Raw genomic sequence first — 16,286 nt, forward strand, 5'->3', positions numbered from 1 at the left:
ACCACTCTACGCGTTTCGCCCAGCTCAGCAAGCTGTCAATGGCTTCGAAGCCATTGACAGCTTGCTGAGCTGGGCGAAACGCGTAGAGTGGTGTTTTGGTCTAGTGAGGGATCCGTAGCTGTACCTTCCACTGAGCAGTGACGTCACACGCGCCGGAGGAGAAACGGAGCTGAGCGTTCCAGGCTGCAGACAGCTGATATCCTGAGCCAGAGAGGAGGCGGTGAGATCGGATTAAACCCCCTAGAATCACTGTGATTGTGATAAATGCTATTTTAATTCTAGCACATTGTAAGTGCACATTTTATATGTTTATATGTTCATATTCATTTTATAAAGTTTTTGGAATGACAGATCGCGCTATGTAGCTTTGTTTCCTCCCTATGTATACCATGGTTACCCTGACGAGATAAGCCTGGAGGGATATCCACAAATACACAGATACTACCTGGGGTGGCAGCCCAATCTGCCAACTGCATGCTTACCACTTACATCTTGTAAGTAGATAGACCAGCAGAGCCAAGATATCGTCATTAATATTTCATCATAGTCTCAACGTCTGCACTTAAATTTGCACTGTTTTCTGTTTTTTATTTCCCTATATTTTGCTCCTCCTGGATTGTTTGAAACGCATCTCATTGTCATGGCAACGAGCATCACGTGATGCTGTTACGTCACGTGACGTTCCCGTTGGCATGGCAACGCAGCGCATTTCACGCCGCGGAGCCATATTGAGAGTAGTTGCAGGGGGAGATGGCGGGAGACTGCTATTGCTGGCACTATTGCTGCGTTAATGGTATATGGAATTATACCTTACATCATTTCTATTATTTATAACTAACGCTGATGACAATTGTTGCAAACAGTCGTCACTGATCAATATTAATGTATTACAATGTTTACCTCAGTTAACTTTACTTGAGTTAATTTAACAAAGACAAGGTTACCTCATTGCTATCAAAAGGGAGGAACTGAAGCAGCTTTACTGTAAAGAGAGAGAGGGGGAGAAGAGAGAGAGACGGGGGAGAAGAGAGAGAGAGGGGGAGGAGAAGAGAGAGAGGGGGAGGAGAAGAGAGAGGGGGAGAGAAGGGAGAGGGGGGAGAAGGGAGAGGGGGGGGAGAAGGGAGAGGGGGGGGAGAAGGGAGAGGGGGGGAGAAGGGAGAGGGGGGGGAGAAGGGAGAGGGGGGGGGGAGAAGGGAGAGGGGGGGGAGAAGGGAGAGGGGGGGGGAGAAGGGAGAGGGGGGGGGAGAAGGGAGAGGGGGGGGAGAAGGGAGAGGGGGGGGGAGAAGGGAGAGGGGGGGGGAGAAGGGAGAGGGGGGGGGAGAAGGGAAAGGGGGGGGGAGAAGGGAGAGGGGGGGGGGAGAAGGGAGAGGGGGGGGGAGAAGGGAGAGGGGGGGGGGAGAAGGGAGAGGGGGGGGGAGAAGGGAGAGGGGGGGGGGAGAAGGGAGGGGGGGGGGGAGAAGGGAGAGGGGGGGGGAGAAGGGAGAGGGGGGGGGAGAAGGGAGAGGGGGGGGGGAGAAGGGAGAGGGGGGGGGAGAAGGGAGAGGGGGGGGGAGAAGGGAGAGGGGGGGGGGGGGGAGAAGGGAGAGGGGGGGGGGAGAAGGGAGAGGGGGGGGGGGGAGAAGGGAGAGGGGGGGGAGAAGGGAGAGGGGGGGGGAGAAGGGAGAGGGGGGGGAGAAGGGAGAGGGGGGGGGAGAAGGGAGAGGGGGGGGGGAGAAGGGAGAGGGGGGGGGGAGAAGGGAGAGGGGGGGAGAAGGGAGAGGGGGGGGGAGAAGGGAGAGGGGGGGGGAGAAGGGAGAGGGGGGGGGAGAAGGGAGAGGGGGGGGGAGAAGGGAGAGGGGGGGGAGAAGGGAGAGGGGGGGGAGAAGGGAGAGGGGGGGGGAGAAGGGAGAGGGGGGGGAGAGGGGAGAGGGGGGGGAGAAGGGAGAGGGGGGGGAGAAGGGAGAGGGGGGGGAGAAGGGAGAGGGGGGGGAGAAGGGAGGGGGGGGAGAAGGGAGGGGGGGGGAGAAGGGAGGGGGGGGTAGAAGGGAGAGGGGGGGAGAAGGGAGAGGGGGGGAGAAGGGGGAGGGAGAGGTGGAGAAGGGAGAGAGGAGATAAGATACATGGGGGTGGTGTGTGTTCTCTAGCAGGTTTTCTATGAATGTTACTGTGTTGCTTATGTGCCAATCGATCTTGTCTAATAAAAACTACAACTCCCATGAGCCCCTACCTGTGAGCATGTGCAGTAGAGCAAAAGGCTGTGACCCGGATGTAGTAGGCAGTGAAGTGCACACAGATAGTCCCGTGAGAAATGCAGAGGATCTGTGAGTGATGTAGCAATGAGAACTCACTTTTACTGTGCTGCCCTGTCTGCAACAACCCGCCTACCCGGAGATTTCAGGGACAAACCCGGAGCCCGGAGAAGGGGATGCCAAACCCGGAGTCTCCGGGTGAAACCCGGAGAGGTGGCAACCCCGCCTATATACCAATACGGACCACATAGTATCTGCACACACTTTTAGTAATGCAACATTCTCCCACATTTCCACACCATTGATATACACTCCCACTCCACACACACCTTTTGTAAAGCACTGTATACACTGTGGGCTCTTCATTCATTTATATTTACATACATACACACACAAACACACACACACTCTTACCTCACTACCATTAAGGGACTATTTAACACCTAGTCATAAATCGCATCTACACACGGGGGAGGGATAAGCACAGATAACATTCCAAGAGACACTGTTTTTACGTAAAACCCTTGCTAGCTTTATTCATTGTAACATCGCCGGAAGAAGAGATCAGTGTATCTCGAAAGCTCGCACAAATAAAAGCATTTCGTTAGCCACAGAACTTTATCATCTATTTATTTTTGATTATATATATTGCTTTATCCTGTATAATACATTTCTATGCATTGCTTATCTATGTGTATTTAATGAAATTAAGACAGCCAATGAAATCACTCAAGTAGCAACACCATGTACTGTATCAGAGCATTTACTATATGCACTGTTGTGAATGTGTACACACTTCCTACACACGCGGGGAGGGGACTGGAAGGCAGCATCGACCAATCAGATGGGGCAGTGCAGGAGTGACCCAGGAGCAGCTGTCTAATCAGGAGCGCTGTTACATGGCTGCACTTCCCTGTGCAGAGATATGAGTGCAGTTTGCGGGCTGCCCCAGTGAGGGGATGGGTGCGCGGTGTCTGCCCGGACAGACAGCAGCACAGAGGCCCATTCACATGTGACACAGGCTGCAGGCGTTGCTAGGTAGCCCGCGTTGTTCACTCCCGCTTGCACCGAGAAGATGAGCAGCTCTCCAGCTAAATCAGCCGGGTCCCCTCCAAAGCAAAGCCTGAAACCACGGGACAACCTGACCTCCATGGGGGCAGCAGCCCAGCTCATCATCAAGGGTATGAAATGCAAAGCAGCCCAGGGCACCACTGCCTACCAGTCTCGGTGACCACAGAATACAGGGGGGGGTTAGGGTTGCAGGAAGTGAAGGGTCAGGAAGCGAACAGCAAGCACAGTTCGTGCTGGAATATATATATATATTCTTTGTACATAATTACCAATTTATGTATAAAGAGGAGATTGTCTCCGCTCTGTTCTCTCGCCCACCAGCACTTGCAGTCCCTGCTATAGACAGATCGTGATTGTGTTTGGAATTGGTAAAGCAGAAGGGCAAAAATACAGAAGTGCTTGTCCCAGTTTAAGCTGTGTTTATTGAAACTTTTTTTAATGGTATGCTCAGCTGTACATCTAATTTATTGGCATGCTATTTGTTTATCCGAGTTGCTAAATAGAAGCAAAGTAAATGAGTACTTCAGTATTAGGTGATTTCTTTTTTTATTTGCACTAACAATTGATATTATAAGATAAGCTTTCTGGAGTTCTTTCTCTGCCTCAGGTGAGCAATGCATAAATAGAAGCATAAAACATTACATCTCATTCAGGTTAGTCCCTAACAAATTACTGTGACATGACATACAGAAGATTTTATTCATATTCTTTCACTTTGAAAGATCAGGGGCTGCACTGGCCATTTATGTTAAGCACAATTGTGGTGATATATTATGTTGATTCAACATCATTTTGTAATTGCTTTACTGCAACAAGGCTGTGCAATTAACTCCTTTCTATTGCATTTTTGAGTTTTTTTTTTATTTCCAAATGTATTACTGTGAATAAATATCATGTGTTCTGCAATGACTTGGCTCAGCCAGTTGCAAGTGCAAACATAGACACAAAATGTAAATATTAGAACCTACATACAGTACATTAGTTATACTACCACCAACAGACTATTATTGCACTGCATTCCTGGCTATTCTGGCAGTAAAGGGATCAGAGTTGTGAATCATGGCCTAGCTGTAGCCCAGTATACCAGCTATGTATAATGCACCAAAAGATGAAAGGGTTTCCACTAAGTACAAAAAGGCTGTTTTACAGCAAGTAAAATATATTATAGTTACACTTTATGATTAGGGTAACCAGATGTCCCGTTTTTTAGGGTGCTGTCGCGTTTTTTGGATCCCCTGGCGAGCTCTGACGTTGCGCTGCCATGGCGACGTGTCGCCGGAGACAACATGACGAAACTTACAGCGAGGCCTTGCGCGCGATCCCTGGCATTTAATTTAAATGCTTTGGGAACGAGCGTGGGGCCCCTGTACGTACCGCGCCCCACACCCCTGTAGAGCAGTGGTTTCCAACTTTTTTTTTTTTTTTTTTTGTTATTGAACTCTACAGTTATATTGTGAAATACTGCGGAACACCTAATCTTATAGTGTCTGAGACCTGATGTATTGTAAGGAACCCTAACCGCCTGGGATCAGATGCATCTTCTGTGTTTCATACAATTTTCAAATGTGCTGGAAAATGCAAGGTACCCTTTTGAGCAGGGATGCTCAAACTGGAGGGTGCGGCGTTTACAGAGGCCCTGCGCTCTTCACCACAACATTTAAATTAAATGCCGGGGGAGCACGAAGGCCTCTGGAACTCCCTCTTAGCTTGTCTCTGGCGATGTCACATCACTCCAAAGAAAATGTAGGGAGACGGGGGGCGCAGGCATAAAAGTTTGCGCACCCCTGCTTTAGGGGATGCCCGGGGAACCCCTGTTGAAAAACACTGCCTTAGAGGCTCCATTATAAAGTGCAAACCCTTAGAACTAAAATTGTTTAGACGTGTTGATTTTTTTTTTTTTAACAAGCATTGTCAATAAAAATAAATAAATGTTTCTACTCTGTGGTTTCTTTAATGCAGATGTGTGGAACTGTGCATTTAACGTTTAATACGTGCCTTCAGTGTTTGTCAGCTGTTCTCCACCCATATGTGAAAGCAGTCTCAGAAAGCTTTACTTTCACTCGGAGCTCTGCTTTCATTTAGTTGGAGATGAGACATAGATCATCCAGGCGCCATCTACTGTGTGGCAAAGTGCTGGAGCGCTAACATTCTTACACTTGTACAATTTTTTATTTTCTCCAACTAAAAATGTGTATACATACATACATACATACAGGCATACCCTGCTTTAAGTACACTCACTTTAAGTACACTCGCGAGTAAGTACATATCGCCCAATAGGCAAATGGCAGCTCACGCATGCGCCTGTCATCACGTCCCGAACAGCAATACCGGCTCCCTACCTGTACCGAAGCTGTGCGCAAGTGGGGAGACTATAGAGCCTGTTACACATGCGTTATTTACATCAGTTATGCACGTATATAACGATTGCTGTACAGAACATGCATCGATAAGTGGGAAAAGGTAGTGCTTCACTTTAAGTACATTTTCGCTTTACATCCCATTGCGTACGTTAATGCGGGGTATGCCTGTACATACATACTGACCCAGTACACAATGATGAGCACAAATACTATACAAGAGAGAATAAATGCATCAATACAAAAAAGTAAATATTGCAAGAATGTTAACATGTGAGGAAGTTGCGGTCTGTAAAGGGATGGGGCTCCATTTTTATTAACCCAGGATGACTGGTGTAATGTTTCAGAATAATTTCTTATGCTTTTCTAGTATTTTTTCATTGGGAGAAGTCTGCCATATAAAAGGAGTATTTCATGGGATTATGCTGGGGATTCCAGCCCGTCTGCTCCCCGAGATACATTGGGTGGTGCCCCGGTCCTTCATGCAGGTTTAAAGGTCCTGCGTCACGCAGGCCAATGACATCGCAGATTCTTATTGGTCAGCGGGACCTTTAAACCTCCATATTGTTCACGCTGGAGGGCATAGTTCCCGAGTGCCTTTTGGAGGTATCTCGGGAAGCAGGAGGTTTCCAGAGCTAAATTGAATGCAGTTGAGCTGTGGAGAGCCCCTGCCTACCACCTACTGTAATACAAAAGAAAAAAACCGAGGTGGGTCCACACTCTGTTTTTTGTCCCAACTTTAACTCTGTCATTTCTGGCAAGTGGCTTTATCTACAAATTTAGATTGCAAGCTCCCCTGTCAATTCCACCACGTTCATTTAATACTTGTTCTAGCGTAAGTTTCTCAGGTTAGTAGCTCATTGCTCCAATAGCAACATATGTCTTATTCTCTCTCTCTACAGTAGAATATAAACATGTCTCTTTACATTTTGTCCTGTTTTATAGATGTCGGAGAAATTCATTCCAGGCTGCTGGATCACCGCCCGATCATTCAAGGCGAAACGCGGTACTTCATTAAGGAGTTTGAGGTAAATATTTCTTAGATGTAGGGGGATAATCCCAAATCCCACATTGAGCAAAGACAATGATAACTTGCAAAGACAATGATAACTTCACGATTGTGTCCAATTATGCAGATACAGATGTAGCAAGACAGAGGCAATCCAAGACGGTTTCCCCCCCCCCCCCCCTTATTTTTTAATACAGGAATGAAGGGGTGCTCCTGAGCTGAACCCCATTAATTTCAGCTCCGGGGACCCCTTGCTTCCGGGATTGCTAGTAGCCACTCTCTATACATTATGCCCTGCAGGCCCAGGAGCTTTGAAAAGCAGACAATCGGAAGCCGTGTTGTCATCAGATTTTAGCTTCCTATTGGCCCATGTGACAAGAAGGCTGAAAACGGCAGAGATACCGGCACCCCCATTCGGAGGTAAATATTTCCGGAAGCAGGGGTCCCCGGAACTGAAATGAATGGGGTTCAGCTCCGACACTCCCTGCTTAAATCCTGTATTAAAAAAAAACAAACAAAAAAAACTGTTTTTTAAAAGTCTCAAAAAGCTTTGTCGTGGCTCTGGAGATACTGTAGTACTTCTGCGGGGGATCCATGCTTCCAGGCGTTGGCTCGTATAGTTAAGGGAGGCTTATTTTTTTTTTTTTTTGGGGTGAAATACCTCACTGTTTAGTATTGGGTTGAAACCCCAAGTTTCAACATTTAAGACACTGCATTATTGGAAATTGCATTGTCTGTGTGTGTGTCTGTGTGTGTGTCTGTGTGTGTCTGTGTGTGTCTGTGTGTGTGTTTTTTAATGTCCCAGTTAAAATGTTAGTGCTGAACGGTAATGTGCGTCGTTACACACATGCATAATTTGTTATAGATTATTTTTGACGTATATGTAATTGATACAAATTTAAATTCAAATATAAATTTTAAAAATCACATTCTAACTAGTGATGGTAAATCTAAATGGTCAGTGGAATATTATAGTGCAATAGCCAAGCTGTGAAAATAATACATTTTGTTCATCTGTAAAATGAAATATCCGTGCTGCATTAAATACATTTTTGCACTAACACAATTAACAGGCTTTTGGGGGATTTATGTCAAGTTAACATTGGCTGATTTTTGATGCGCTTTCTCCTTTGTTTTGGCGCACAGAAACCGTATTTTTTAGTATATGCCGTTAAGATCTGTACGTTAAGCAGTTTTTCTGTGCGCCAAATACAAATTAATATTTGACGAGGACAGTGCAGCTTGAGAAACTTCAGTTTAGTGCACACAAACTCAATTTAAAATTATATTTCCTTCCACCAATTTGTGCCATAAAAGCTGTTTGTGATGCTTATTAGATAACTTGTTGGGAAAGGGGGAAGGGATGATACTCTCGCATCAGCCTATGTAATTATAAGTATATTAATGGATAATATATTAACACTGAGGTGCAATAGGGACAATATAACAGGGGTAAACAAAACAAGTTTCCCTGTTGAATGCACCCACTGTGATGTGTAATGGTATTAATCTTTAAAACCCTTTAATTGGTGATAAAATAACAATTATTAGTAGGATTGGTGTTGCAAATCTATGGCTAATCCACAGAGATGTGGAAACAAGAAGTACGTGGGTGCTCTCTCTCAATTGGAGTATAGTAATGTAATGCAAAATATTACCATGCAGAGGACCCCACGTGAATCACTATTTCCATGGCCGCCTTAGAGGGCCCCTGTCCGCAGCTCGAACCCTATAGGGGATTATTCCTTATCCCCAAACAGAAAACAGAAACAAGGGGAGCTTGGATAAATAAAACGTTGATCGTAGGTATAAAGAATAGGCTGATTTATAGTACAGCCAGTCTAATGAAGCTTCACTCCAGTGCACAAGGGTTCAGAGCGGACCTCAGTCAATGCACTTGGGAGAAACTTATAATGGGGATGAGAATGATAATAATAAATATATACTCACACGGGCCTGTGTGAGCACATGTATATCAGAGGGTTCTTGGTCCCTTCTTGAAGTATGTGGGAAGTCGCTCCTCCTCAACTCATTATGTTCATAAGAGGTCTTCAATAAGTCTCAGGTCACCGGGTTAACCATCTCCTTACCAGAGGTGGTGATATGGTTCCTCTTAATCGTTCCCCCTCCTCTGGTAGCACTCGCAAACGGTCCTGTGTGAGTACAGGCACATCAGTAGATCCTCAGATGCAGTATTCTATCTTTCAGTGTGGAACCTTCTCACTTTGGCGTTCGTCAGGGATGGCACAAGTAAGCCATGAGCACAATAGGAGTAACGAAATAAAAGCTCCTTGTTTAATGAAAACATAACATACTACTAATTTTATGCAAAAACAATTACCGTAATACAGTGACAATCAGTTTGTGAACCCTTTAGGATATTCACATATTTCAATCTTAAGTCCTAATAATAGATGAAGATAAGCTGATCAAACAAATGCCATAAAAATACTTTTCAACATTTATTTATCCACAAATTATTCAATATCCATGTGTGAAAAAGTATGTGAACCTATAGGTTCAGTACCTGATGGCAACCCCTTAAGCAGCAATGACCCCATTAAGCGTTTCCTGTAACTGCTAGTCAGTCTCTCACATCGGTTTTGAGGCATTTTGGCCCATTCGTCCTTACAGAACTGCTTAAAATCAGTGACATTTGAGGGCTTCCTTGCATGGACAGCTTGTCCTGACACCAACATTTCGATGGGGTTTAGCTCCAGACTTTGACAAGACCATTCTAAAACACGGCATTTCTTCTGCAGCCATTCTTTTGTAGATCTGCTTGTATGTTTAGGATCATTGTCTTCCTGCATGACCCACTTTCGCTTCAGCACATGGACGCATAGCCTGACATTCCGCCCTAGAATCTTCTGATATAATGCAGAATTCACGGTTGTGTCAATGATGGCAAGTCATCCAGATCCTGAGACCGCAAAGCAGCCCGCAAACCATCACACTCCCACCTTCATGCTTGATGGTTGGAATGTGGTTCTTCTGTTCGAACGCAGTGTTTGGTTTTTGCCAAACATATTGTTTCTCATTGTGGCCAAAAAGTTCTACCTTTGACTCGTCAAACATTGTACAAGAAGTCTTGTGGATCATCTATGTGCTCTTTGGCGACCTTCAGACGGGCAGCAATGTTCTTTTTAGAGAGCAGTGGTTTTCTCCTGGCCATTCTTCTATGAGCACCATTCTTGTTCAGTCTTTTTCTGATAGTTGAGTCATGAACATTAGCCAAGGCAAGAGTGACCTGCAGATTCTTGGATGTTACTCTAGGTTTCTTTGTGACTTCCTGGATGATTTACCGTTTTTGTTCTTGGAGAGATTTTGGTAGGATGATCACTCCTGGGTAGAGTGACACTGGTCTTTAACGTTCCCCATTTGTAGACTGTTTGATAGTGCATCGGTGGAGCCCGCATCAATAACTGCTTTTATGAGGCCCTCGGATTTCTTTTGATCGTGACATGATGTTTCCACACACTTGTATGGTGAAGACCAAACTCCCAAAGTTTCTGATCTTTCGGGCCTCCCAAACTCACACCTGACTATCGAACTATTAGAACACCTGATTCTAATTATCCCTTTAATTTTAACAGATAAAACCAGGGTTTCACTTACTTTTTCACATACCCTGACTCTTAATTTACTCATTGTCTAGTTCATACATCATTTTGTTTCAAAAGACCTGGAATTGGTTAATATAAACCCTACTGCATATTTAAGAAAATTATGGAATGTCCGTAATTGTCATAGGCGTTCACAAACTTTTTCTCACCAGTGTAGATCTCATTGGCATAGGCATGATGTCACGTGATTGTGGCATCATTTTGTTTAATCTACCAATAACATGACGTTAAATATGTCTTGGTGTTACTCCAATCCAGACCCTGAAATAGGTGTTTAATGAAAGTTGTAGCAATAGAGGAGAGGGAAATAACACTGTTGGTAAACTCCTCCTACCCAACTGTGGTGTTACACCCATCCAGACTCTGTAAAAGCCCTATTTCAGGTTCTGGATGGGAGTAAGCCAAGTTTAGGTATGACCTAATAACATTACAGTAAAGTTCTCATTAACTTTAACGCACCTTTTGTGGGTATGCGGTATTATAACATCGCCTCCATTTGCATCTCATCACGAAATTCAGTTATAGTTAACGCAATGCTTTTTACAGGAGAAAATATGATGTTACATTATTGGCTTTTGAAAGTACAACGTGTGGTCAATTATCTGAGCCTTAGAGCCTTATCTATATTGGATTGTACAGCACTAGATCTAAACTAAGGGGGCAATTCAATATACCTCAAAGTCGTCGGCAACACGACTAGCCACAAAACCCCCATTGACATGACTGGGATGCGATTGGCTGCTTCAGGGTATGTTAAACTACCCCATAAGAATTTCCCCTGTGGCCATCTCCGATTTGTATATATTATGGTGCATGCACAAAGGGAAATTGAGGTTCAAAATATAATGGAAACTCCTATGTGGCTGCTGTTCATCGTGGACAGGTTTTACAGCAATGACTTCAGCTATCTAATCCATGGTCTGCTGAGAAGAGATGGGCGCATGTGTCAATTTCATCTGCAGGTTTCAGGCAAAATTTTGATTGGCAGACAAATAATGTAACACTTAGGTGGTGTTTAAGCGAATAAATGCAATTCCCCCAGCCGCCATCATTCTCACATTTTAATTCGACCTGAAATAATTCCTATTTTACTAGTTCCAAGTGCTATGTACTGTGTATCCCCTCAAACCCACCTTGAAACATGTGGGGAGACGCCTGTGCACAAAAGGAGCACCAGATATTTCTGGGAGATATGCTTATAGGATTCATTTAAAAATATACTTTTCATACCCCATTGGCATATATCCCAGGTTTTTCAGGTGTGCACAATGCGCCCAATTCTACTACTGAGGTGTACTCACAACCACATTTTGAATATTTCACTTTTAAATAAGAAAGTATGGTTGTAAAATGAAAAATATTTTACTATTTATAAACCAGAAAAAAGTTGATTTGGTTTCTCTTTTGCAAGAATAATCTTCATAAAACAACTTGTTTTCAAGAATGGATTGTGGCCACATCAACCGTTAGTAGTGCCTTGTCACCTCCGTCAAATTGGTTAATCTCCCTGTGCTTGAGGTACCAACAATTAGATGATAAGATCTGAGGTAGGGACTTGTACCTGAAACAATTATGTTCAGTGCTGTATACATAATATTGTATTAATCTTATACCATATTAGTGAAAGCACTGTATGCCTGTCTGGATGTCCGGTGTCCCTAGGGGAAATCTCATTGGTCCCTTGGGCCGCCCGCCCCCGCACACCTCTCATTGGCCTGAGGCGGAGTGACGGGCCAAACACACACACACACACACACACACACACACACTAGGTAGGGGGGGCGCACAATTATGTAGGGGGGGCGCGAGCAGCTTGCAGGGAAACCTGGGGGCGGCCAGAGCTGTGCACGGGCGCTCCGTGCTGCTGCTTCTATGTCTGTGTCTTGCAGAGGGGGCGGGGCCAGAAGATCCGTGCTGCTGCTTCTATGTCTGTGTCTTGCAGAGGGGGCGGGGCCAGAAGATCCGTGCTGCTGCTTCTATGTCTGTGTCTTGCAGAGGGGGCGGGGCCAGAAGATCCGTGCTGCTGCTTCTATGTCTGTGTCTTGCAGAGGGGGCGGGGCCAGAAGATCCGTGCTGCTGCTTCTATGTCTGTGTCTTGCAGAGGGGGCGGGGCCAGAAGATCCGTGCTGCTGCTTCTATGTCTGTGTCTTGCAGAGGGGGCGGGGCCAGAAGATCCGTGCTGCTGCTTCTATGTCTGTGTCTTGCAGAGGGGGCGGGGCCAGAAGATCCGTGCTGCTGCTTCTATGTCTGTGTCTTGCAGAGGGGGCGGGGCCAGAAGCTCCGTGCTGCTGCTTCTATGTCTGTGTCTTGCAGAGGGGGCGGGGCCAGAAGATCCGTGCTGCTGCTTCTATGTCTGTGTCTTGCAGAGGGGGCGGGGCTTCTCGCTGCACACAGACAGCCCCTCCTTCTCTTCCTGTCTGCTTCCCGTTTTCAGCAGCATGGGGGGTTGGGGGATCGGAGCATGTCGCCCCCCCAGGTGAAATTGTGGACTGATTAAGTGTGTGTGTGTGTGTGTGTGTGTGTTGGTGGTTGTGGTGGGGGGGGGGTGGGGAGTGATTGAGTGTGTGTGTGGGTGGGGGGGGGGATTGTGTGTGTGTGGGGGGGATTGTGTGTGTGGGGGGGGATTGTGTGTGTGTGTGTGTGTGTGTGTGTGGGGGGGATTGAGTGTGGGGATTGTGTGGGGGGGGGATTGTGTGTGTGTGGGGGGGGGATTGTGTGTGTGTGTGTGGGGGGGATTGTGTGTGTGGGGGGGGGGGGGATTGTGTGTGTGTGGGGGGGGGGATTGTGTGTGTGTGGGGGGGATTGAGTCACCCGCCTCCCTGCCCTTTGCCCCCCCTGCCCTTTGCCCCCCCCTCCCTGCCCTTTGCCCCCCCCCCCTTCCACTCCATGCCCCCTGCCCTTCCACGCCCGGGCAACGCCGGGTATATCAGCTAGTATCAAATAAAATATGTATCCCTGACAGCTTGCCGACAGGTGCAGCAATCAGATTGCACCACTAGATGGCACCAGACATTTATTTTAAATGTCGGCTCCATACAAAGTTTTATTGTTATCATTTTATTTTGTTTGTTTGATCTCTAAGGGTCTCGAAGTTGTTCAACTCGGTGTGAGGTTTGTCATGTCTGGTCGGCGTGAACAACATGTTCCGAACAGGTGTCCTTTGAGCAGGTTGTGTGAGTACTCAACTGTGTCTGGGTTTCGTTCAACTAAAAGGGTTTCCTAAAGAGGCAGGCCAAGCAGCTTACATATTTAAAAAAAAAAAAAAATGTTTTTTTGTTTTTAAAATATAGCATTTGATTATCTTTTTATTGAAACACCGCCTTTTTTTTTTTTTTACATTTATTTATTTTTTTAAACCGAATTACCTAAGCTGCCGATCGATTAATTCTCCCATGATTGATCAGCAAAATCCTTCTTCCTAGGATTGCCTATCGGTTTCAAATCAATCCTTCACTCGGTGTAACTCCAGCAGCTCCAATGTTACCTTTAGTAATAGAAGGCAACATTATCTACTACAGTTTGCAGCTCAAACTACTGACAATATTAGCAACAAATTATCACAAACGGGAAAGTGTTGCAAATATCTTGCACTGCTGGAGAGGTGGCTACAGCCTGCTACAGAACAGGAGGGAAGCTGAGCACACCAAAAGAAACGCAATAGATTAAAAAAAGTTCATTTTATTGACTGATTACAGTCACAAACCACCCGACGTTTCAGTGTACAAACACCTTCATCAATGGAGAAGCCATGTGTGAAAAACCAAGTACACCTTATGATTCGGTAGCGTGTAGAACCACCTTTAGCAGCAATATCTTGACGTAATCGTTTTCTGTATGACACTTTCAGTCTCTCACATCGTTGTGGAGGAATTTTGGCCCACTCCTTTACAATGGCACTCTCTTTTTTGACATAAATATATGTTCATGATGTGGTGGATGTTGGAGTTTGAGCTAGCTGGGAATGTCTGTTAATTAATAGATCTTTGGTAGATCTCCCCTTGTTTCCATTAATAAAATTGCACCAGATACAAATAGGAATATCTTACTTTTGAGAAAGGGCAGTATATATTGTGAAAAGATGACAGAACATATATTGTGTATGAAATTTACGAATATGGCACACAATTATATGGTCAGTGTGCCTGGAACATGTAACAGGTTACCACCATGCCTGAGTCTTCTCCTATAAAGGGAATAGATGATTGTTGCTCTGTAGTAATTCAGAACATGGCCACACACCGCGTTCTCATTTCCATTTTGGTGCTCACATAAGGGTTATTCTTTCAAAAGCACAGAGGTGGGAGTCCTGGAGCCGCGTTGCAGGACCTTGCGGTGACTGTCATTTACGTAAGTGGCACTTAAGTGCCAGATTGGGCGAGATTTCTTGCATCGCGGCATCAGTACTCCCAGCCAATATCTCCTTTTTAATAAGTAATTTATTCATTCTTTATGCACAAGGAGGCAGAATAATCCACTGTTGATGTTAATGATCGAGAGACCGCTGCAATCCTCTGTATTAGATGTTAGAATGCCCCTTATTACTAATGCTGTTCCGTACTTTGCAATCTTTTTTGTTTTGTACAGTGTAATACCCTAAAGTACTCCATACTCCAAGTAATACTCAAGATTCCTTTTATGCTGTTCTAGGTAAATACTATCTGCCTCTTCTTTAACCCTTTTGCTGTTAGAGGGACCAACAATGCATTGGATGTTCTTGAACTGAAGGGTTAATTATCTCACATAAAATGGAGGTGTGTATCAAAGTAGGGGGTCTTTCTCTCTGTATTTTATTTTTTGTAAAGCCTGCATCCACACGACAGTCGGCTCCTCCTTTTTCTTGCAGCTATTTTTCCCACTCCTACTTTGCAATAGAAACTGTTATTTTACATCTCAGTGAATTGATTCATATTTCGAATTTATTCCGTTCCATGCAAATGTTTGAGCGTACAGGTCGTAATCGGGGATACAGAAGGTGTTATTTCTGCTATGTACACTTTTCTCCGCAGTGGAGTGCTGTGTGATAACAAGTGATATGCAACAGTGGCAAGGTCCTCTCAAAGAGGTAATCCAAGCAGCCAAACAAAGTGTGTGTGTGTGTGGCCTTATTGAAAACTAATTATCTAAGCTGCCGGACGATTGGTTCTCCCATGATCGGTCAGCAAAATCCTGCTTTCCAGGGTTCGCTAAATGGATGGTTTGTCTGTGGAGAACCTGATCTATAGACCAAGGAAGATATCTAGCTTCACACTTCTAAAAGCTCAGAATGCTGTTCCATTGTTGGACCCTCTCCAGACTCCACGCTATCTCATGCTCTTACAGTCCTTATGCTGGGGAGGCTGTAATCAAAAGACACTTTAGAGGTTTATCTGGTGGCCCTGCCCCAAAATAACCCGTATGTGGTGGAAAAATTCAATATAGAGGATTTTTGGTTTTACCCTTCTGTGGAGCCCTACAGTATTTTCTAAGCTTTTCCTACACATTAATTGCGACCAAATGCGCTCTTGCTGCGGAACGGGGTCAAGAGAACCCTCAAATCTTCCAGCATCAAGAGGCGGGTTAGAGAAGTCCTGTACCTTTTTTAAAGCAGCAGTTTAATAAATGTGTTCCTTATATTTACAGCAATTCAGTTATGTAAGCTTCCGATGGATCCGTTCTCCTGTGTTCGAGGGGGGGAAGATCCTGCTTCCCAGGGCACGCAATATGGCTGCCTATTTCAAAAGAGGAAGTGCTGTGGCTTCCTAAATAGTTACTAAAGCAACCCATGGAAGTTTAAAGCAGCAGAACAGGCTGCATTGCGTTTTATTTTTTAATTACAGGCTTGAAGAAGTGGGTCCCTGGAGTTGAACTGTGTTCATTTCGGCTACGGGGAGCCCCTGCTTCCAGAGATGCTTATATCCGTAGGGGGTGCCAGTATCTCTGCAGTAAGAGAAACTGTGTGTCTCTAACATAATTGCGGCTTGCCAATAGGAAGCTGTGACGTCATCCGTTGCGG

At 45.3% G+C, this 16,286-nt stretch overlaps 1 protein-coding gene across 2 annotated transcripts in view; it reads left to right on the forward strand.

Moving 5' to 3' along the window:
- Positions 1–3,128: 3,128 nt before the first annotated feature.
- The window catches only part of BLOC1S5 (biogenesis of lysosomal organelles complex 1 subunit 5), a 45,526-nt gene continuing 32,368 nt past the window's right edge, over positions 3,129–16,286 (forward strand). The window contains exons 1-2 of one of the 2 annotated variants that reach the window (XM_075585740.1): positions 3,129–3,409; positions 6,605–6,687. In XM_075585740.1, coding sequence (XP_075441855.1) covers positions 3,304–3,409; positions 6,605–6,687 — 189 coding nt within the window. In that variant the 5' untranslated portion in view covers positions 3,129–3,303. Of the gene's footprint in view, positions 3,410–6,604; positions 6,688–14,941; positions 15,046–16,286 lie in introns of those variants that run through there. The other variant, XM_075585741.1, reaches the window with a different exon arrangement.

Source organism: Ascaphus truei, chromosome 2, assembly GCF_040206685.1.
Source record: "Ascaphus truei isolate aAscTru1 chromosome 2, aAscTru1.hap1, whole genome shotgun sequence".
Lineage (NCBI taxonomy): Eukaryota > Metazoa > Chordata > Amphibia > Anura > Ascaphidae > Ascaphus > Ascaphus truei.